Genomic DNA, 22,500 nt, shown 5'->3' on the forward strand with positions numbered 1-22,500 from the left:
CACACACACACAAAAAAGTCAATACACGCCGCGTTATTTAAAGCCCTGTAGTGTTTTTCATAATTACGTTATAGATTTCATATTTTTCCGGTCGCTCTTCTTCATGAATCAAAACCCGAGTTTGTGAGCTTTCGTTTTACAGAAGCTTTGTGTGAAAGATTTATTTCATCCATTTCCTGTAAAAGCGGAACGAGACGAAGGATATTTGTAGATATTAGTGCTGATAGTCGTTTATTGATTGGTTGTTTCAATCACACAAACATGGACGTCAAGTTCAGTTTAATGAAGTCGGGCTCGACTTTGTCTTTTCCCCGTTTGTCTGTGTGTCTTAGTCCAGTTCCACATTCTAATATTTAATTAGTCTAATGTGTTAGAACAAAACACAAGTAAACCTTTACTTTACTTTCATGAAACTACACAAAAAATAAAATGTTCAATTAATGAAAGTGACGTTCATAGACTTTTACAATCAAATATAAATGTCATAAGCAAATTTCCTTTTTTTTTTTTTACTATTCTAATTTCTAAGGTTCAGAGCAGCCGGTAGATTAAATTCCTCCTGCTGCATTTCAGTTTGAGAGAAATTAGTTTGTTCCTGTGTGAGACATTACATGAGATAATAGTTAGATAACAAAGCAGTAAGAATATATATATATATATATATATATATATATATATATATATATATATATTTCCTCAGCAGGAAACTAATATCCAGCTGTTATCGCTTGCCAAGTTGTAGAGGAGAAATGAAGGAGAAACTTTATTAAAAGACCCCGCGGCGCTTATCTCTATTCCAATGGAAATCTTCTCAATAATGCAACTTTTGACTCCTTTGCTTATTAAAGAGATGCTTCTCTCGGCTTCCTCTGTTTTTGTTGCTGTGGCAACTCGCGATACATAATGCAGATTTAAATGTGGTGAAATAAACTCAGGAGTGAATGTCTTCAACGGCAACTCGATGTTAATTAATGATTAATTAATTAATTAAATTAAATGAATTAATGTCAACTTAACATTTAATTTCGCGCACATTATGTTTTTGTTCTGCTTGGTTTAACCACACAAGGTTATGTCACGTTGTGTGTTCTATAATCAATCAATATTAGACACCAGGGAGTCAGGTGACATGGTACACAGAGTGAGAGTTGGCTGAGGGAGGGCGGGGTTAAATCAACCCTGGACTGTCACTCAGGACACCAAAAGTCAGCTGATGGCTAAATTACTTTGACTTGTAATTTACGTTACAAACAAGCTGAAACATAAACAAATCTTTTCTTAAACCTAACTAAGTAGTTTTTGTTGGAATTCACAACGTTAACCGCGTGTTTAAAACTGCAACTGTTGCAACTTTAACTGCAACTTTAACCACATGTTTAAAACTGAAACTGTTGCAACTTTAACTGCAACTTTAACCACATGTTTAAACCTGCAACTGTTGCAACTTTAACTGCAACTTTAACCACATGTTTAAACCTGCAACTGTTGCAACTTTAACTGCAACTTTAACCACATGTTTAAACCTGCAACTGTTGCAACTTTAACTGCAACATTAACCGTGTGTTTAAAACTGAAACTTTAACCACATGTTTAAAACTGAAACTGTTGCAACTTTAACTGCAACATTAACCGTGTGTTTAAAACTGAAACTTTAATCACATGTTTAAAACTGAAACTGTTGCAACTTTAACTGCAACTTTAACTGCAACTTTAACCACATGTTTAAACCTGCAACTGTTGCAACTTTAACTGCAACTTTAACCACATGTTTAAACCTGCAACTGTTGCAACTTTAACTGCAACATTAACAGTGTGTTTAAAACTGAAACTTTAATCACATGTTTAAAACTGAAACTGTTGCAACTTTAACTGCAACATTAACCGTGTGTTTAAAACTGAAACTTTAATCACATGTTTAAAACTGAAACTGTTGCAACTTTAACTGCAACTTTAACTGCAACTTTAACCACATGTTTAAACCTGCAACTGTTGCAACTTTAACCACATGTTTAAACCTGCAACTGTTGCAACTTTAACTGCAACTTTAACCACATGTTTAAACCTGCAACTGTTGCAACTTTAACTGCAACATTAACCGTGTGTTTAAAACTGAAACTTTAACCACATGTTTAAAACTGAAACTGTTGCAACTTTAACTGCAACATCAAACACACGTTTAAAACTGCGTCCATATTAATGTTAACCACTGCCAACGTTATCGCACCAGTCGGCTGTTTTTAGTGGAGAAAAGCTGTAAAATAGCACGTCCACTTCCTGCTCAGCTGCAGACAGACACAGCTAGAGGCAGATATCAGGAGTTGGAGACCAAACACGGAGCAAAAAGAGAGACAATGCTGGACTTGCATTACATTATTGGGATAATCGTGAATATGCTCACGTGTCTCGCTCACCACCGCGTAAATAACGGCACTTCAGTGGTTCTTTAAACCCAAACCACGATCTTCTCCTCAACCTCACCCAGTGGTTTCCTGTGAAGACAGACGGGTGGAACGAGTGGAAATCGACACTTGCTGCCGTTTTCTTTGTCGGTACAAAATGCTGGAAGAACAGTTTGTCAATGACGTGTCCGCAGTTTATTCCTGCTGCTCTTAAGTGGCTCGACATAAAGGTTTAAATGTCAATAAAACCTCAGCCGAGAGAAAACTTGGGCGACTTCCTGTTAAAATGTCTCTCTTAAGTACTTGAGAGCCGGGAGGCGTTCTGCATGGATGTGTTTGAGTGTGTCAACCACACGGGGCGGCGGCCACATTGAATCCTTTTTGTTTTGTTCATTGCAGCTCTCTATGCACAACCTTCCCGAGACTCAAAAAAATCCCACGTTGGTTCATATTTAATTCATATTTCTTTATGCATATTTTGTGCTGCCTGCCTCCTCTGAGGGTTCTGCAGCTTCCTCCACAGCGGTCACCGTCCTCCCAGCCATTTGTCACCTTCCTTCCTTTCCTCGCTTCCTCCCTTTCATGTCGGGGACTCTCTCTGACCCCCGGAGGCCGAAGGCTTCAAAGCGAAAGGAGGAAAACGACGCTGACCCTCTCCTCCTTTTGTCCTCCTTCGCTCCCAGCTCGTCTTCCTCTCTCCTCTTAACTCGCCAACGAATGAAAGGTCTTCGCTGTGTGTGTGTGTGTGTGTGTGTGTGTGTGTGTGTGTGTACACATAACAAGTCAATCGAAGGAGCATTGAAGTGCTCTGAGAGGAGGAATAACAGATTGGATGTCAGACTGTCCTCGCGAGGCCACAAAGATTTTCTTTAATCAGGAGAATAATCTGCAGATTAATTGATTGTAAATCGGCTCCAATGGAGCGTCTTCCAAATGTCAGTCCAGACATTTAAACCTCTAAATCACACGGAGGTCAAAAAGTGGAAAACACCGAATACTCAAGTATTCATCTGAAGTACTTTTACTGCACTTTTCATGTCACTTTCTACTTCTACTCTAAATACTTGTTGTGTTTCTACAGTGAGGTATTAGTACTTTTACTGAAGTAACGGATCTGAATACGGGGAAAGACATTCTGCTACTTGCTATGTATGATGTCATCATCATCATCATCGTCATCATCAACACGGGTGCTGGCGATCACATTTGTTCGCCCAACAACAGTGTGTCTCGTTTCCTCTCAGCGCACACACACACACACACACACACACACACACACACACACACACACACTCGTTCCCAGTGGTGTAATCAGCAGCCTCGTATTGTAACAGGAGATTAGCCCTGCTCAGCAAGAAAATCACAATCTGCCCGTCAGATAGCACAGGCTGGATGGAACACACACACACACACACACACACACACACACACACACACACACACACGTGCTCATGGCTATAATATAGAAAAGTGCTACCTGGCGAGCCGGCGTCGGACCTCTCTGTAATTGGCGTCTCCTCTCGTATCACCGGGACCAGACTTCTCTTTGAGGAGCTGCACCTCCTCTGAGCTGCTTCAGCTGGTCTCATGTGCACCTGAAACGGACTCCCGGGGTCCTCTCACCTGGTTTGACACGGGCCAGGTACAACCTGACTGGGGGCCTTTCTCCTCCAGGAGAACGATGTTTGTGCTCCGTAACGAGAATTTAATCCATTTATTTAGCATTTGAACCCAAACCACGATATTTGCCTAAACGTAACAAATGATTTCACGATCTTTATGTATTTCACGATCATTTCACGATCTTTAAGTATTTCACGATCTTTATGTATTTCACGATCTTTCCCTCAACCTAACGAAGTCTTTTTGTTACCTAAAGATGACCAAGTAGTTTTACATCCTAAACTTTAAAGTAGTTTCCTGCGAAGACCGTATTTTATTTTGAAAAGTCTGTTTGTTTGTAACAAGTGGAAATTGACCAAGGTATCATATAAACTGTGTGTGTGTGTGTGTGTGTGTGTGTGTGTGTGTTGAATGTTCTGGCTGTTGTTCAGTGTTGCTGTATTTGTTTCCTCCGAGCTGTTTATACAGCACACACACACACACACACACACACACACACACACACACACACGCCTTCAGGGCTGAGAGAGAGACATGAAAACTAAAGGTCTCTCTATCGCTCTGCAGCAGCTGGCTGTCACTGGCTGATACCACAACAACCTCTATTGCTGCTTTACACACATGAACAACACTGATGTACAGACACACACACACACACTACACACTGTTACACAACCTCCAGGCTGCTTCAGCATTTTGTTTGCTTGTTTTTCGCTGAGAGGCTTTTTGTAAAATGTGAAACACACTCTTTCTCTCTGCTGTTATGGGTACAAATATGGAAATCACACACACACACGCACACACACACACAGTGTGGCAGAGTACCATTTAGCTGGTAATACCCTCTAAATTCACACTGCATATTAATAATGCAGATTTCCCTGCTAACAGCCTCATATAATGAACTGGGTCAGACACACTCATTGTGTGTGGTGTGTGTGGATGTGTGTGTGGATGTGTGTGTGCATGTTTCAGCTGACTGTACAGGTATGTGTGTGTGTGGGGATGAGAGAAAGAGAGTGGAAAACTTTTAATACCCAGTAATCCTCTAATTTCAACGGCTCTAAACCAGGGTCACACTTTTTCTTTGTGCGTGCGTGTGTGTGTGTGTGTGTGTGTGTGTGTGTGCGTGTGTCTTCCTACCTTCAGTTCCTATTGTTGCTCAGCGAACTCCCCATTGACCCCAATAGTTTTAACAAACAACACACTCGTCCTATTATGTGGATATCAAAGCCCTGCTGGTTTCCCTCAGTACAAAGGCAGTGTGTGTGTGTGTGTATGGGCATGTGGTGTGTGTGTGTGTGTGTGTGTGGGCATGTGGTGTGTGTGTGTGTGGGCATGTGGTGTGTGTGTGTGTGGGCATGTGGTGTGTGTGTGTGTGTGGGCATGTGGTGTGTGTGTGTGTGGGCATGTGGTGTGTGTGTTATCATACCTGGATTATTTCTGCTGCAGTATCAGGAAACTGCTCATTGTCAGCAAGACGGAAAACATCTAGAAGTTAGTACTCAAATCTTTTAGAGCATTTTAATCTGGAAAAAAAATGTAATGAACATTAAAAATATTATAAGTCAACGGTGCAGTTAAAGCACGTAAGGATGCATTTATGTCTTGTATTATTAAAGCTAGTACAATGAAGTAATGACATGTTGGTTCTGACACCCCCTGTGGACTAAAGTGGTAGTGTTGGTTCTGGTGCCCCCTGTGGACTAAAGTGGTAGTGTTGGTTCTGGTGCCCCCTGTGGACTAAAGTGGTAGTGTTGGTTCTGACGCCCCCTGTGGACTGTGGTAGTGTTGGTTCTGGTGCCCCCTGTGGACTAAAGTGGTAGCGTTGGTTCTGGTGCCCCCTGTGGACAAAAGTGGTAGTGTTGGTTCTGGTGCCCCCTGTGGACTAAAGTGGTAGTGTTGGTTCTGGTGCCCCCTGTGGACTAAAGTGGTAGTGTTGGTTCTGGTGCCCCCTGTGGACTAAAGTGATGGTGTTGGTTCTGGTGCCCCCTGTGGACTAAAGTGGTAGTGTTGGTTCTGACGCCCCCTGTGGACTGTGGTAGTGTTGGTTCTGGTGCCCCCTGTGGACTAAAGTGGTAGCGTTGGTTCTGGTGCCCCCTGTGGACTAAAGTGGTAGTGTTGGTTCTGGTGCCCCCTGTGGACTAAAGTGGTAGTGTTGGTTCTGGTGCCCCCTGTGGACTAAAGTGGTAGTGTTGGTTCTGGTGCCCCCTGTGGACTAAAGTGGTAGTGTTGGTTCTGACGCCCCCTGTGGACTGTGGTAGTGTTGGTTCTGGTGCCCCCTGTGGACTAAAGTGGTAGTGTTGGTTCTGACGCCCCCTGTGGACTGTGGTAGTGTTGGTTCTGGTGCCCCCTGTGGACTAAAGTGGTAGTGTCTCTGAGCACCAGGGTCCCTTTAGAAAACCTCATTTTACTGCAGCAGTCCCCTCTCAGTCCTGGTTCTGGTTCTCCCGTGCCCCCCTTCCCCCCAGCGGGTCCAGCAACACGTCCCGGGTCTCCAGCGGCGTGGTGTGGGTGTCTGTTTGATTCCATGTTAATATCAAAAATAGGATTTAAAGGAGCGTAAGATGTCTCGTCTGTAGCTCGTTAGAAAGTAGAAAGTCTTTCGATGCTAGTTTTCATTAGGGCTTAGTTTCCGCCACCGCGTCCCAGAATGCACCTCTCAGGTCTTAAATCTCTGACTCTTCATTCCTTCTCCTTTTATCTCCCACTGGCTCATAAATACACATTGATATGCGAGTTGTTCTCTACCTCTTTGTTGACGTCTCCACTCACTTTTCTGTTCACACTCACACACACACACACACGCTGAATGAAGGTGTGTGTTAGCCTTGAGCGAGACGCCAGACTTTATTATGTACAGTTTGTAAGATGAAACACCGGCGGGTTCTCGAGTCTTCACAGACGGTTTTTCTTCATCTCAGCTTGAGCTCGGCGACGTTGGACGCAACCGTTAAATTAATCGCTTGTTGTTTGGACAACTCGGCGTGTGAGAAAATATCAACTTTTTCTCTTCTGGGAAAACAAAAACTTCAACGATAACTACGACCAAATATAGTCTGTTTCATGTGTTTCAGCTGCATTCTCTCTACTGACCACCAGGGGGCGACTCCTCTGGTTGTATAGAAGTCTATGCGTCATGTGTTAAAGCTGCATTATCTCTCCTGACCACCAGGGGGCGACTCCTCTGGTTGTATAGAAGTCTATGCTTCATGTGTTAAAGCTGCATTCTCTCTCCTGATCACCAGGGGGCGACTCCTCTGGTTGTATAGAAGTCTATGCTTCATGTGTTAAAGCTGCATTCTCTCTACTGACCACTAGGGGGCGACTCCTATGGTTGTATAGAAGTATATGCTTCATGTGTTAAAGCTGCATTCTCTCTACTGACCACCAGAGGGTGACTCCTCTGGTTGTATAGAAGTCTATGCTCCATGTGTTAAAGCTGCATTCTCTCTCCTGACCACCAGGGGGTGACTCCTCTGGTTGTATAGAAGTCTATGCTTCATGTGTTAAAGCTGCATTCTCTCTCCTGACCACCAGGGGGCGACTCCTCTGGTTGTATAGAAGTCAATGCTTCATGTGTTAAAGCTGCATTCTTTCTCCTGACCACCAGGGGACGACTCCTCTGGTTGTATAGAAGTCTATGCTTCATGTGTTAAAGCTGCATTCTCTCTCCTGACCACCAGGGGGCGACTCCTCTGGTTGTATAGAAGTCTATATAAATGACTCTACTTCTCTTGATGTATTCCCTCAGTAAACATTGTAAACATTAGTTTTTGGTCTCAATCTCTAGTTTCAAGTCTTCTTCAATACAGCGTGATGTTCATTTAGTAATTTATGGTCATTTAGAGTCAAACAGACCATAAAGCAGGGTATGCTTTAGGGGCGGGGCTACAAGGTGATTGACAGGTCGACATCAGAGACGTATACGTCACTTCCTGTTTACCGGTTACAAAAAGCCAAGATAGCGACGACTATAACACCAAACTTGAAAGCCTCGAAAGATCAGAAAACCGCTTTCTGATGTTTTGATACTGTCCACGTTGCAGTTACAATATGTAATGATTTATTCATGACTCGTATTATTAAAGCTACTACAAGGAACTTTTCATTTGTGTGTGTGTGGATTCTGGCGCCCCCTGTGGGCAAAAGACAGCAGTGTTTCTGCAGCACCAGCCGAGTCCCTAAGCTCTCACTTTTCTGAAGTCAGGTGTGACAGTCTGCCGGGTTTGAATCCACGTCTGTTTGTTTAATAAAAATAAAGAATGTTTTCCCTGAAAATTCTTCCAGAAAAAAAAAGACAAATCTGGAGCGGCGCCTCAGTTTCAAGCCAAAAGTACAAACTGTAAACAGTGAGCTGTAGAAGAAAAAAATTATAATCCAAATGCGACGTCTCGTCTCTCGTCGGCTCGTGTCGGTGCTCGATGTGAATTAAGGCCGGAAATAGAAAAACTCACGCAGGAAAAAAGTAAAACAGCGCGACGTGATCAGCTGTTTGGAGTCGAGCATAAAGGCCGCAGTGTGTTGGGAAAAGCTGCTTTGAGAGTTTCTAGTTGAACTGCAGCACAGCTTCCCCCCCCGAGCTTCGTTTGGACTGAACAGGATGACAACGCCGTGTTTTTAACGGTGTGTCATGACGTGGAAGATTTTATTTACACTCTTAAGCCCAAATCCATCAATCCTGCTGCTGCAGCAAATGTGAATTATTCCACTTCTGAAAATAGAAAGAAAGTCCCCAATAAATGCATAAGTTCCTCCTGTTTGTTTGTCTGTTAAAAACTACAATAACCAGCTTTATATTTCTATTAAAACTCTGTATATTAAATCAGTTTATTATGTCCACAAGAAAAAAAACTGACTGTTTCTATTATTTTGTCCAGCCCATTTGTATCAATAAACGTGGGCTAAATAATGAGACATTTAAAACTTTCGCATACGCCACAAAAGTTCAATGAAACAGTCGTCGGATTGGCCAGTCTGCGTTTTGAGGGGCGGGACTTAGCGAAAGAGTCATTTGATTCACAAAACGGGTCATTTTTTTGTCGATGAAGCGTCTTTAAAAAAAAGAAATCACTCGTATGTGCAGCCTGACATTTACCAGGCGTGTACAGAAAAGAATCGTCAACACACACACTTAAAATACTTTATAAGTGAGGGTCGAGCATCGTGCACAAGAAGGCCGGTTGTCCAACAGGTTCAAAGTGTGTGTGTGTGTGTGTGTGTGTGTGTGTGTGTGTGTGTGTGTGTGTGTGTGTGTGTGTGTGTGTGTGTGTGTGTGTGTGTGTGTGTGTGTGTGTGTGTGTGTGTGTGTGTGTGTGTGTGTGTGTGTGTGTGTGTGTGTGTGTGTGTGTGAGTTATCTGTGCTTTAATCAGCCCTGAACGGGGGGGGGGGGGGGCTCTCTCTCTGTAATAAGGCTTCTTGCTCTAAATCCTTTAATCTGAGCAGGAATGAAGGCTTTATCTCTGTCTTCTGGCTGCTAAGTACCATTTCTCCCTCTTTTCCGTCCTTTTTCTTTCTCACACACACACACATATTGTACACACACACACACTGAAACACAGCCTGCCTTGTTGTTAATTGAGAGCTGGGATGACTGCCTCTCTCTCTCTCTCCTTCCTCTGTATATTTATATGTATAAAGGTTAGCGCCGTGCAGCAGGAAGTTCAAAAGAACTGGGAAAAATTGTGGAAACTTTTTTTAATAATACATGTTCACATGCGTGAGCAGAAAACGCACACGTTGGCCTTGATCCGACTGGAGAGTAGCGGGTTCTTTAATGAGGTGCTTTTGCATTCGGTTTGCTCCCTCTGGAGGCGAGTCGGAGGTGTGAGGAGAAGCCGTGCAGACGTAACGCTCCGTGTTAAACATATTTCACCTTTAATGCATCGATGGAGCAGCTTAACTTCATATTTGTTTTTTTTCCTCTTAATTCTCCGCATATAATCTGCGCCTCAGACTGATTTTTATAATCCAATTCTCTCTCTCTCGAAATACCTCCAAGGTTTTCTTTCAAAAAGATGATATCGCGCACTATTTTTTAATTTCCATTCAGGAAGTCAGGCTATTAAAGAGATATATTTTCCTCTCGTGGCAATTAGCAGCGCGTTGTTTGAATCCACTCGTAACGCGGTGACTTCGGGTAACGGGCACAGTGGTGACTTCGGGTAACGGGCTCAGTGGTGACTTCGGGTAACGGGCACAGCGGTGACTTCGGGTAACGGGCTCAGCGGTGACTTCGGGTAACGGGCTCAGCGGTGACTTCGGGTAACGGGCACAGCGGTGACTTTGGGTAACGGGCTCAGCGGTGACTTCGGGTAACGGGCTCAGCGGTGACTTCGGGTAACGGGCACAGCGGTGACTTCGGGTAACGGGCTCAGCGGTGACTTCGGGTAACGGGCTCAGCGGTGACTTCGGGTAACGGGCACAGCGGTGACTTCGGGTAACGGGCTCAGCGGTGACTTCGGGTAACGGGCTCAGCGGTGACTTCGGGTAACGGGCTCAGCGGTGACTTCGGGTAACGGGCACAGCGGTGACTTCGGGTAACGGGCTCAGCGGTGACTTCGGGTAACGGGCACAGCGGTGACTTCGGGTAACGGGCACAGCGGTGACTTCGGGTAACGGGCTCAGCGGTGACTTCGGGTAACGGGCTCAGCGGTGACTTCGGGTAACGGGCTCAGCGGTGACTTCGGGTAACGGGATCAGCGGTGATTTCGGGTAACGGGCACAGCGGTGACTTTGGGTAACGGGAAATACTTTTATGAGTTTGTCTAGTTTGAATAACGCGTGTTTTTCAACAACGATCAATGGAGTCCGGTGGCTTTAAGGAGACAACAATAGTTTCTTCCACATATAACTCTGAATGAAGGTTTTTATTTTTACTAAAACATTGAAAAAATACGTTTTCGATGAATTTCATTTTGTTTCTGTCACGTTTGAATGAAACCCGTTTCCTTTACGTCAGACATCGAAGTAAGATGACTGTTGTCTGGTGGCTTTGATATTTATTATAGGTTCCCTTTTAAAGTCACATAGCATCGCAACCCGGAAAAGTGTTTGTTTCAATCACCTCCTTTTAAAAATAAATAAATATTAAAACATATATCTGACCCTTTTCTTCAAGATTGACTTCTTGAGTGGCGAAGTTGGTTTTGGTTTCATTTAGAAATAAAGCCTTTATTACTCTCTGGGTTGCATAACAGTACCTGAATCCAAACAGCAGGGAGTTATTTAAAGACGGAACACCTGCCAGGGTTTTGATCTGTTGATTTATTTATTTATTTGTCTCCCTGTGTTCAGTCTGCCTTTTTTTTTTTTTTTTTTTTTAGAACCGTCATCAGCCGGATCTGGAGCCGGTTAAGGCGACAGAAAAGAAAGAAGAAAAAAACCCGTCAATCCCGACATCTTAAAGACTTAAAAATGAGTGTCTTTGAGCCGTCTGCGATGCTCTGACAGTTTATCCCCACGTGAGCCGGATTTCGGCAAACGGGTAGAGAGCCGCCGACTGAACGAGTCCCCCACATCCTTTAATTGCTTCGGCAGAAACTCTCGACAAAGCAAAGCACTGTCGTCAGGTTTCTTTCTTTTTTTAAATATAATTTCTTCTTCATCTTTTTTTTTTTTAAAGATGCTGGAAACGCCGCCCGGGTACGAAAGATAATTAATGCGGGAGTGTGTCGGTATGCAGGGATGACACAAACACACAAGGACACACTCGGGCTCATCAGCGAGTGTCATCGTCGGGTTAATTGGAGGTGCACCGGGAGAGAGAGCGGCTGTTAAGCGCTCACTCCCAACGCAGAGGACACGGCCACTAAATTACATTTGCATAACACAGAATTAATCAGTGCGTGAGTTTACCGCCATGAAATGGGATCATGTCTCCGTCTCTTTGCTTCTCTCTTTACCTTTTTCTATAGCGGGACGACTTTACAAGGCGTTGTAAAGTGTAAAGTTGTAAAATATGTAAAGTCATATTTGTTTAAGAAGATTGATTTCCATTCCTTCACCAGGCAGTTGGCGGATTTCGTTTCTGGGTGCCGAGACAAATAAATTAGCACTTTCTCGTGGTAATCCATCTCGGGGGAGCAGTTCGTCGCATTCATTTTTGTCAAAACTTTTTGTTTTTGGGGTTTATCACTGTTAAAAAAGAAATGTAAAATAAAACTAATCGGATGTTTTCTGCTTTTTCAAACAAAGGTAATATCTGTGTTCGCTGCTTTTGACGAATTCAATTACTCTTTTGATCCGTGATTAGTTTGCTTGACTGTCCAAACCACCAATGATACTTAGTTCATTCTTTTCAAAGTTGCCAAATCATTTTCTGCCAAGTGACTCATTTGATTTATTGACTCATTTCAGCTGAAAATGAATGGAAATCAATGAGCCGTTTGGAAAATTATGAATAAAGTTTAAAATCTACAGAGATTGGTTTGGTATTTTTATATCCGTACCATCAGTCGAATGTAATGTTTGATCTGAAGGTGTTTTTAATCTTTAATTCAGGGCTTTTGTACTCAAGTTTTTTGAAGTCTTGCATAAGTCTTTGTGTCGTACCTTGTTGGACTCGGGATTGTCTTGGTCTCTTTACCTTATTGGACTCGGGATTGTCTTGGTCTCTTTACCTTATTGGACTCGGGATTGTCTTGGTCTCTTTACCTTATTGGACTCCGGATTGTCTTGGTCTCTTTACCTTGTTGGACTCGGGATTGTCTTGGTCTCTTTACCTTATTGGACTCCAGATTGTCTTGGTCTCTTTACCTTATTGGACTCCGGATTGTCTTGGTCTCTTTACCTTGTTGGACTCGGGATTGTCTTGGTCTCTTTATTTTATTGGACTCCGGATTGTCTTGGTCTCTTTACCTTATTGGACTCCGGATTGTCTTGGTCTCTTTGCCTTATTGGACTTCGGATTGTCTTGGTCTCTTTGCCTTATTGGACTCTGGATTGTCTTAGTCTCTTTACCTTATTAGAATAGGGATTGTTTTGGTCTCTTTACCTTATTAGAACAGGGATTGTTTTGGTCTCTTTGCCTTATTGGACTTCGGATTGTCTTGGTCTCTTTACCTTATTATAACAGGGATTGTTTTGGTCTCTTTGCCTTATTGGACTCCGGATTGTCTTGGTCTCTTTACCTTATTAGAACAGGGATTGTTTTGGTCTCTTTGCCTTATTGGACTCCGGATTGTCTTGGTCTCTTTACCTTATTTAGAATAGGGATTGTTTTGGTCTCTTTGCCTTGTTGGACTTCGGATTGTCTTGGTCTCGGGCTTTGATATTGAGAACTGGTCAAGTTGTACAGAACAATGGGCTGGTGACCGCTGGGTCTAACAGTCCCTCCGCCTCACTTCCTTTCAACTAACAATCATCATCATTTTCTTTTGTATTAGTCAAATAACCTTTTGAAAAGTGGTGTTTACAGACTTTAGTTTGGGGCCATCGCTGCTAGTGTCTCTAAAAATAAACCAGCACAGTTTTGAATGGAGGGCGCTCCCTGCCGATGCTTTTATAAAGTAAACTAATGAGGGAAACATTGTACGACGCTGTCATTTTATGGCTTGTAATTGGTAACACAAGCTTCTTCTTCTTCGTCTTGTGTCAGTGTTGTTTAGTGGTGAACTGGGTAGAAAGTTCCTGTATTCACTAGTCAGTGTATCTTTGTCCACACAGTCGGTCCTCTGTGTCTTTGTGTTTGTTTCTGCTCGCTGTGTCATTGCTGTGCTGCGACGTTACCCAGTGGTACTATACAGACTATACATTGTGTGGGTATAAAAGCACTCGGTCTGCTTAATAACGGCTGGCCTCACAGACCTGCTATCATCAGACTAATCCTCTTCTCAAAGGTCGACCTGTTAGAGGGGTCTTATTGTGTAATAATGTGCACTTTTAGATTAATACCGGCTTAGCAGTGTAATAATATGCATCCTCTCAGGTTTACTCCGCTCCAAACAAATGACTTCCTGGTGTCCTTTTTCTTCATGCTGCCTTCATTTTCTTTCCGACTGCGGCTCTGTGTTGAGTCTAAATTTGATTTTGGAAGACGTTACGAGCAGATTCGAAGCTCTAAATCGTTTGAAAAGGAGAGAAACAGTTTGGTGTCGTTGAGTCATTGGATTTAATTCAATTAAATCAACAGATTTGAATCCCAAAAAAATGAATTATTCAGGTTCAGTCGATTCCAGCTTCTCAAATGTTTCTAATGTGCTTTTTCGTTGCAGTTTTCTGTGATTGTGAATTTAGTTGATTAAAAAAACAACTATTATTGGGGTTATTGATTGGATAAAACGGCACATTTTAATTTTTTTAAACAATTTTATACACAAAACAAATCTGTTGGTTGGACAAAACTATAGACGAGACAACGTGGTATACACGCATGTTCTTCTAGATTTTTTTTACATCTCTATTTTGGACACCTGGTTCTTCTCTCTCTGTTAGTCTCTACATTAGTGCGTAATGCTTTGTGGACTGGTAGCAGAGATTGTGTGTGTGTGTGTGTGTTGTGTGGTGTGTGTGGGCGTGCGCACTATCCTCTTTTAGTTTTATGCTTACTTTGTCTCAGCCATGCTTTCCTTCAGGCCTCTTCATTACCACCAATAAGAACTCAATTTCCCCTGGGCTCCGCCGATCATAGCGGCCATATCCCCCTCCAGGCCCGGCCAATCAGCTTCAATGCTCCTGCAGTCCGATGTCATGAATGGCTAATGACGCCCGGTGGTGGGCATGAATGGAAATGAGGCCAAGTCGGGGCCTTTTTTTCCTGACTCAGAGCCTTTTAAGTCAGAAACAAGAAGTCAAAGTTTGGAGAAAGACGAGATGTTATTGGACTTTCAAACAGTGCAGACATCCACTCGGGTTAAGGATGAATGAGTGAATGTTACGCTACAACATTCACTCATTCATCCTTAACCGATATATATATATCAATTAAAAACGTAATATTTTGTGTTTGGAGTGAAGTGTAATGCAACGTCTTTGGACACAAAGTATTTCAATCTTTCTTTCGGTAAAATATTAGACATCTGGACTGACAGACAGAGACGAGCAGACAGACGACCGGTCGGAGAGATGAGCAGACAGACAGACGGACGGAGAGACGAGCAGACAGACAGACGGACGGAGAGACGAGCAGACAGACAGACGGACGGAGAGACGAGCAGACAGACAGACGGACGGAGAGACGGAGAGACGAGCAGACAGACAGACGGACGGAGAGACGAGCAGACAGACAGACGGACGGAGAGACGAGCAGACAGACGGACGGAGAGACGAGCAGACAGACAGACGGACGGAGAGACGAGCAGACAGACGGACGGAGAGACGAGCAGACAGACAGACGGCCGGTCAGAGAGACGAGCAGACAGACGGCCGGTCAGAGAGACGAGCAGACAGACGGCCGGTCAGAGAGACAAGCAGACAGACACGACCATAGTTCGAGATCCGTTCCTCGCCCGGATCTCGTGTGTCAGAAACCATTTTTTTGGGGAGGTTTGAACTTGTTCCCGCAAGTGAGGATGTAAAGAGAGGCAGGGAAAAGGAGAGAGGAGGGGGAGAGACAATGTGAATTACAAAGAGAAGTTAGAAAGAGAAAAGCTTAGTGAGGTTAGACAGTGAGAGAAAATCAGTCGGGCTTTATTCCCCCGGCTGGAGCTCCAGGAGACATTCCTGGTTTCAGCTTCACTCCAAAGAGGTCAGCGAGACTTTCACATAGTGTGCACTCTGGATTTTAATGAGTCACACATTGCTGTTCTCTCTCTGTGTGTGTGTGTGTGTGTGTGTGTGTGTGTATATATATATCCTAAATTCTGTTTAACCCAAAAAACATGCCAAACCGCAAACGTTAAACTCTCGCCACATGGAAAAAGCTGAATAAATGAAGCCAACACGTTTCTAACGCATCAAATATGTCAAATGATGACGCTCTGTGTCCGGGATGCATGTAAATTTAGACTTTTTACTGCATTGTTTCTCTTAAAAATAAACCTCTGCCTTCACGGGAGGTTTACTGTTGCTCACTAAAAGCGAACAAACCTCCTGCAGCTTATAAAGGTAGAGAAGAAGAAGAGGTGACCTGTTGACCTTCTAAAACTCTGGAATCCAAATAAGAAAATGTACAATTTAATAAAAATAGTGCTTGCTTCACTTTGCAAGGTCGGATCAAACCGATCGTCACACACAGATACCAACTTTTAATAATGCAGTTACAAAATATATTGATTATTTTAAACCCTTGAAAACCATTGTGCAATTATGTTGGCATAGCTGAAAACAGTTATGCTAGTGAGAGAAGCTATAAAACTGCTGCAAATGGAGCATTCTTTGATGAAAGCAACGTTTGAAGAACAAAATGAATATTTCAAATAAAAATCATTATTGCTAACCTTGTCAATGTCTTGACTATATTTTCTATTCATTTTGAAACTCATTTGATAAATAAAAGTGAGTTTTCATGGAAAACACGGAATTGTCTAGGTGACCCCAAACTTCTGAACGGTAGTGTATAACGTGTGTATGTGTCTTTCAGGACCTTTCCGTCCTTATCGTAATACTAATGGTGTTATCGGGGGTTATGACTATGATCTCAGTGAATATTCAAGGGTTGTGGGTTACATTCTCTGGATATTTAGCCTCCTTAATGATAATGAACCAATAATGACCAGATATCTTTTTTAATATTTTGTTTTTTTGCATGTTTTTCTTTCACAATTTGGCGGCATTAAAACACAATTAAAAATGTAAACTTATTGATTAGGAACGTCTTTCTTCCCCCTAAAATTATGTTATTTTGTGAATGCAATGCTGTTGCAACAATTCGTGTCACTTATTGTCATTTGAAGAATAATTACAGAGAAAGCTGAAAGTATTGCAACTCCAATAACGCTAATTACGTAACGTATGAAAAGAAAAATAATCATGCAATTAAAACACATAGACGTATAATGTGCAGCCGTTTAAATGCAGGGCTGTGAACCTAGAACGTGTATAAAATAAATCTGTTGTAATACGAACGATGAAAATGATATAAACCTGTGAGAAGTGCTGATGCGCTGTAATAGTTTGTAAAACTCTGCATTGCAGCCATTGAGACCACCTGACGGCTGGTATCTGTGCAAAGGGAATTGGACCGAGCAGGTGGGCACATAGATAAGTCTGCACACCAATAAATCCTTTCTGCAATGAAGCGAACTGAAGTGAATTCAATTTGGAGGGAGTTAAAAGCACAGTGGGGGGGGGGGGGGGCAGTTGATCGACCACCAATCAGAACGATCTGATAGCCGCTGCTGTAAAGCCAACGATTGGCCAATAAACACGCCGGATCGCGTAAAATAAAGCGTTTTTTGGGGGGGTTACCCGACAGACGTCAGAGACGACAACGCTGCCATTTTTATTTTTTAAATTATTATTATTAACAATTCGCCCAGAAAAAAATGTTGAAGGAAGACCGGATATCGTTGCAGAACGCGTGAATGTTTGTGCGGCGTTAATTAAACACACACATCCAGACTAATGGAAGGAGAAACGCAGCGTGTCAGAAAACTAATTGCAACACTCAGTCTCTCGCTCTCTTCCGCTAATCTCATCTGGCTCAGCCACTCTCTAAAGTTTTGAGGCCGTTTCCTCCTCCTCTTCCTCCTCCTCCTCCTCCGCCGGTTTATTGTCACGACTGTGTCGTCAAGAGACGGCGCTAATAAACAGGACTAATAAACTGATTCATATTGTAACTAATGCATAGATTAACCTGGGAGGTACTTGGTTATAATGTATTTTAACAGTCATTTAGTTGATTTTGAATGCCCTGTGTTTTTACAGCTCACCCTATGTATTTCTGTTTTACGGTTATTTACTGTAATCCGAAGATAGTCGCTGCAGGATCCTTTTTTTTCAGTGTATTGTTGTCTTTATTGTGTTGACGGACGTCCATCTCGGAGATCCTAAAATGTCTTGTTTTGTCCAACCAACAGTCTATTCGTATATCTAATCGTATAAAACACGTCTTTAAATAATGCAAAATGATCTAATTAAGACCCATTCATAATAATTGCAGCCCTACTGCTCTCACACACACACACACACACACACACACACACACACACACACACACACACACACACACACACACACACACACACACACACACACACACACACACACACACACACACACACACACACACACACACACACACAACAAACAAGCTAAAAGCTGAACATCTCTTCCTCGTCTCTGTTTTCTCCTCCAGACACGATGGAGCGGTGGTGGGCGTGGCAGTTTGCCCTCGTCGCCCTGGCAACCATTTGCACCGCCCCCTCCGACGGTAAAAACGAGGAGTTCCCCTCCAACACGCTGATCAACAACGTGGTGACCGACCCCCGCTCGGGCCGGCTGTACGTCGGCGCCGTCAACTACCTCTACCAGCTGAGCCCGGACCTGGAGGTGGAGGCCCGCATCGAGACGGGTCCCAAGAGGGACAACCGGGCGTGCACGCCGCCCGTCACGGACGCCTGCGAGGAAGCCGCCGACACCGACAACCACAACAAGCTGCTGCTGCTGGTGCCGGTGCCGGACGCCCAGGACGTGCTGGTGGTCTGCGGTAGCGTCTTCCGGGGCATCTGCTCGCTGAGGAACCTGAGCAGCGTGGACAAGCTGATGTACTTCAGCGACACCAAAGGGGAGAAGTCGTACGTGGCGAGCGCCGAGGAGAGCGTCTCCGTGGTGGGCGTGACCTCCTACTTCACCAAGGACAAAGACAACTTCACTGTCTTCCTGGTGAGGCGCTTCAACCCACATGCTCACACACATATGTGAAGTATACAAATATAAATCGGCAGCCCGTGTGGGGGAAACGAGCGGTCTCGGGATGTCTCGTTGTTTTTATTTCATAACACGACGTGTTTCGTGATGTTGTGTCTTCTCCTTTTCCCTTTTCTTCGATGGCGTCTCTAATCAAATCAGATGACATGTAAAGGTTTAGCCTCCTCCAGCTCTGTGAGAGGCGGAGGTACAAGAGAGGAGGTCTTGGCCCGGGAACCAGCCAGGGTCCTTTTTTGTTTTTTTTAGCAACACATAATAATACAAAAATAAAAAATACCTGGAGGCATTTTCATAAAGCTTCCTACTCTTAATTCCTGGAAAGGATAGAAGTTATTCACAAAGCGCCTTAGCCCTTCAGAGAGCCCCCACGGGGGGGGGGGGGGGGGGCGCTGCTGGGAGTCGTAGTTCGTAGGGAGGAGGACTTCTAAGAGACTTAAGAGGTTCTAAAGCGCAGCGGGGAAATAATGGTGGAAAGACAAAGAGGAAGGAGGACATATTCTCAAACGCCACAGATTACATCGTTCAGGGAAAAACGTACGCCGTCGATCTCTCTAGAGATGCAGCACATCTCCCACCCGATGATGTGTTATAAACAGTGTTTGCTGGTTTATAGATTTATAATGCCCATTAATGTACATTCACCGCCTAGTAATGCCAATTCAACCCCTATTAACGTCCAGTTATGCCCATTAATGTACATTCACCGCCGATTAATGCCCAATAACATCCATTAATGTCCATTCACCGCCTAGTAATGCCCATTCAACCCCTATTAACGCCCATTAATGCCCAATTCTCGTCCATTAATGCCTATTAATGCCCATTCAACCCCTATTAACGGCCATTCAACGCCAGTTAATGTCCATTCACATCAATGCATAGGCCATTAACGTCCATTCAACTCCCATTAACGTCCATTCAACGTCCATTAACGTCCATTCAACTCCATTCAACTCCCATTAACGTCCATTCAACGCCCATTAACGTCCATTCAACTCCCATTAACGTCCATTCAACTCCCATTAACGTCCATTCAACTCCCAGTAACGTCCATTCAACTCCCATTAACGTCCATTCAACTCCCATTAACGTCCATTCAACTCCCATTAACGTCCATTCAACTCCCAGTAACGTCCATTCAACTCCCATTAACGTCCATTCAACTCCCATTAACGTCCATTCAACTCCCATTAACGTCCATTCAACTCCCATTAACGTCCATTCAACGCCCATTAACGTCCATTCAACTCCCATTAACGTCCATTCAACTCCCATTAACGTCCATTCAACTCCCATTAACGTCCATTCAACTCCCATTAACGTCCATTCAACTCCCATTAACGTCCATTCAACTCCCAGTAACGTCCATTCAACGCCCATTAACGTCCATTCAACTCCCATTAACGTCCATTCAACGCTCATTAACGTCCATTCAACTCCCATTAACGTCCATTCAACGCCCATGTACGCCCATTCAATGCCCATTAACGTCCATTCAACGCCCATTAACGTCCATTCAACTCCCATTAACGTCCATTCAACGCCCATTAACGTCCATTCAACTCCCATTAACGTCCATTCAACGCTCATTAACGTCCATTCAACTCCCATTAACGTCCATTCAACTCCCATTAACGTCCATTCAACTCCCATTAACGTCCATTCAACGCTCATTAACGTCCATTCAACTCCCATTAACGTCCATTCAACGCTCATTAACGTCCATTCAACTCCCATTAACGTCCATTCAACGCCCATGTACGCCCATTCAACGCCCATGAACGTCCATTCAACGCCCATTAACGTCCATTCAACGCCCATGAACGCCCATTCAACGCCCATTAACGTCCATTCAACGCCCATTAACGTCCATTCAACGCCCATTAACGTCCATTCAACGCCCATTAACGTCCATTCAACGCTCATTAACGTCCATTCAACTCCCATTAACGTCCATTCTACGCCCATGTACGCCCATTCAATGCCCATGAACGTCCATTCAACGCCCATTAACGTCCATTCAACGCCCATGAACGCCCATTCAACGCCCATTAACGTCCATTTAACGCCCATTAACGTCCATTCAACGCCCATTAACGTCCATTCAACTCCCATTAACGTCCATTCAACTCCCATTAACGTCCATTGTATTAGATCAACCAATCGCACGTCTTTTTAAAATAATGTTTCATACCTACCAACGAGGACAATCCCACCTCCTCACTGGGGTAAACGTTTTGAGAAGTTTCCTTCATCCCTCCTAAGCAACGACTCGAGTTACGAGATCTCTCTGAGTTTCTCCCAATGTTTACGGCCCCCCTGAAGCCTCGAGTCCCGTGTTTTGACTTTGACTTTTACCTGAGTCTTAATATTTCCGCCCTCAAGTCAAATCAAGTCTTCAGGGAGTCAGTGATCTGGCCAGTGGGTTCAAAGCCAAGTCCCACGTCTCCGGTCTCAAACCAGATATAGAAACAAGGAGTTGTGGTTCTGAGAGCACTTGAACATTGGCAGAGCTTGAATTGGCACTCCCTTTTATTCACATTTACCAGCCATGCTTATTAGCCACATTCTGAATTCCTACAGTGAATTTTAGATTCTAGGAGAAATTTGAGGGTTTTTTTGGACTACAAGCTAAATAATTCCCCATAATTTTTTAATAATGCCCAAATCAGCGTAAAGACTACACTTGTTATTACACATACCACAGTCTTCTTTCGTCAGGAAATATTTGCCCTGTAAAATCCTATTCTTTTAATTAAAAGAGCATATTCATAAAACTTTTAGGCTGTTTATTTAGGAATAAAGTTATTATTAAAATTATTATTAATAATATAATGATTATTACAATTATTAATAATAATATAATGATTATTAAAATTATTAATAATAAATTTATTACAATTATTATTAATAATAAAGTTATTAAAATTATTAACAGGTCGGCAAAGGCTACGGCAGCCACGACAGCACCAAGCTCATCTCCACCCGCATCCTGGAGGACTACGGCGACTGGGTGGTGTTCGACAGCATCATCGAGGCCTCGGCGGTGCAAGCCAACCCCTTCGTCCTGCGCTACCTCCACAACTTCCGCTTCGCCTTCAAGGACGGCGGCTTCGTGTACTTCCTGTTCTCGCGGACGCTCGGGGTCCAGGACAACAAGAACTTCACCTTCGTGTCCCGGATGTGCGAGGACGACCAGGGCTATTACTCCTACACCGAGCTGCAGCTCAACTGCAGCGCCGTTAACAACAAGTACAACAAGGCTCAGGTGATGATGATGGTGATGATGGTGATGATGCATTCTGCAAGGCACGGGATCGGCTGTCGGCGTTCTCATCGAGAGGGCAGCAGTGACTCGGAAGAAGAAACACATTTTACATTTGAGTTTGTCTTCGCTGTGAACCTTTTTGAGAACGCCTCAGCTTTGACCCGCGTGAAACCGTATAAAATTGGATTTAAAATGCTACTGAACCTGAAAAGGCTTCAATTTACGGGGTCTCCACCCTCACTGCATCTCTGTTTCATCAGCTAAATACACATTTCTGTGTGCGAATATCTAACATTCTGCTCTTTTTATTTTACCTTCTCCTCGAAACTACCCAGGCTGCCTATGTAGCGACACCAGGGGAGGTTTTGGCTCAGACGATGACCGAATCGGGCCAGCACGGA

At 43.6% G+C, this 22,500-nt stretch overlaps 1 protein-coding gene across 5 annotated transcripts in view; it reads left to right on the forward strand.

Annotated features, from left to right (window-relative positions):
• The window catches only part of plxnb2a (plexin b2a), a 125,410-nt gene that overhangs the window by 65,535 nt on the left and 37,375 nt on the right, over positions 1-22,500 (forward strand). For all 5 annotated transcript variants that reach the window (XR_004609000.1, XM_034526874.1, XM_034526877.1 and 2 more), the window contains 3 exons: positions 18,260-18,786; positions 21,770-22,099; positions 22,435-22,500. The exon at positions 22,435-22,500 is cut by the window's right edge and continues 73 nt beyond it. Coding sequence is in view for 4 of the 5 variants with exons in the window: in XM_034526873.1 (XP_034382764.1) it covers positions 18,260-18,786; positions 21,770-22,099; positions 22,435-22,500 (923 nt within the window). In the remaining variant the exon portion in view is untranslated. The remainder of the gene's footprint in view (positions 1-18,259; positions 18,787-21,769; positions 22,100-22,434) is intronic.

Source organism: Cyclopterus lumpus, chromosome 23 (assembly GCF_009769545.1).
Source record: "Cyclopterus lumpus isolate fCycLum1 chromosome 23, fCycLum1.pri, whole genome shotgun sequence".
Classification (NCBI taxonomy): Eukaryota; Metazoa; Chordata; class Actinopteri; order Perciformes; family Cyclopteridae; genus Cyclopterus; species Cyclopterus lumpus.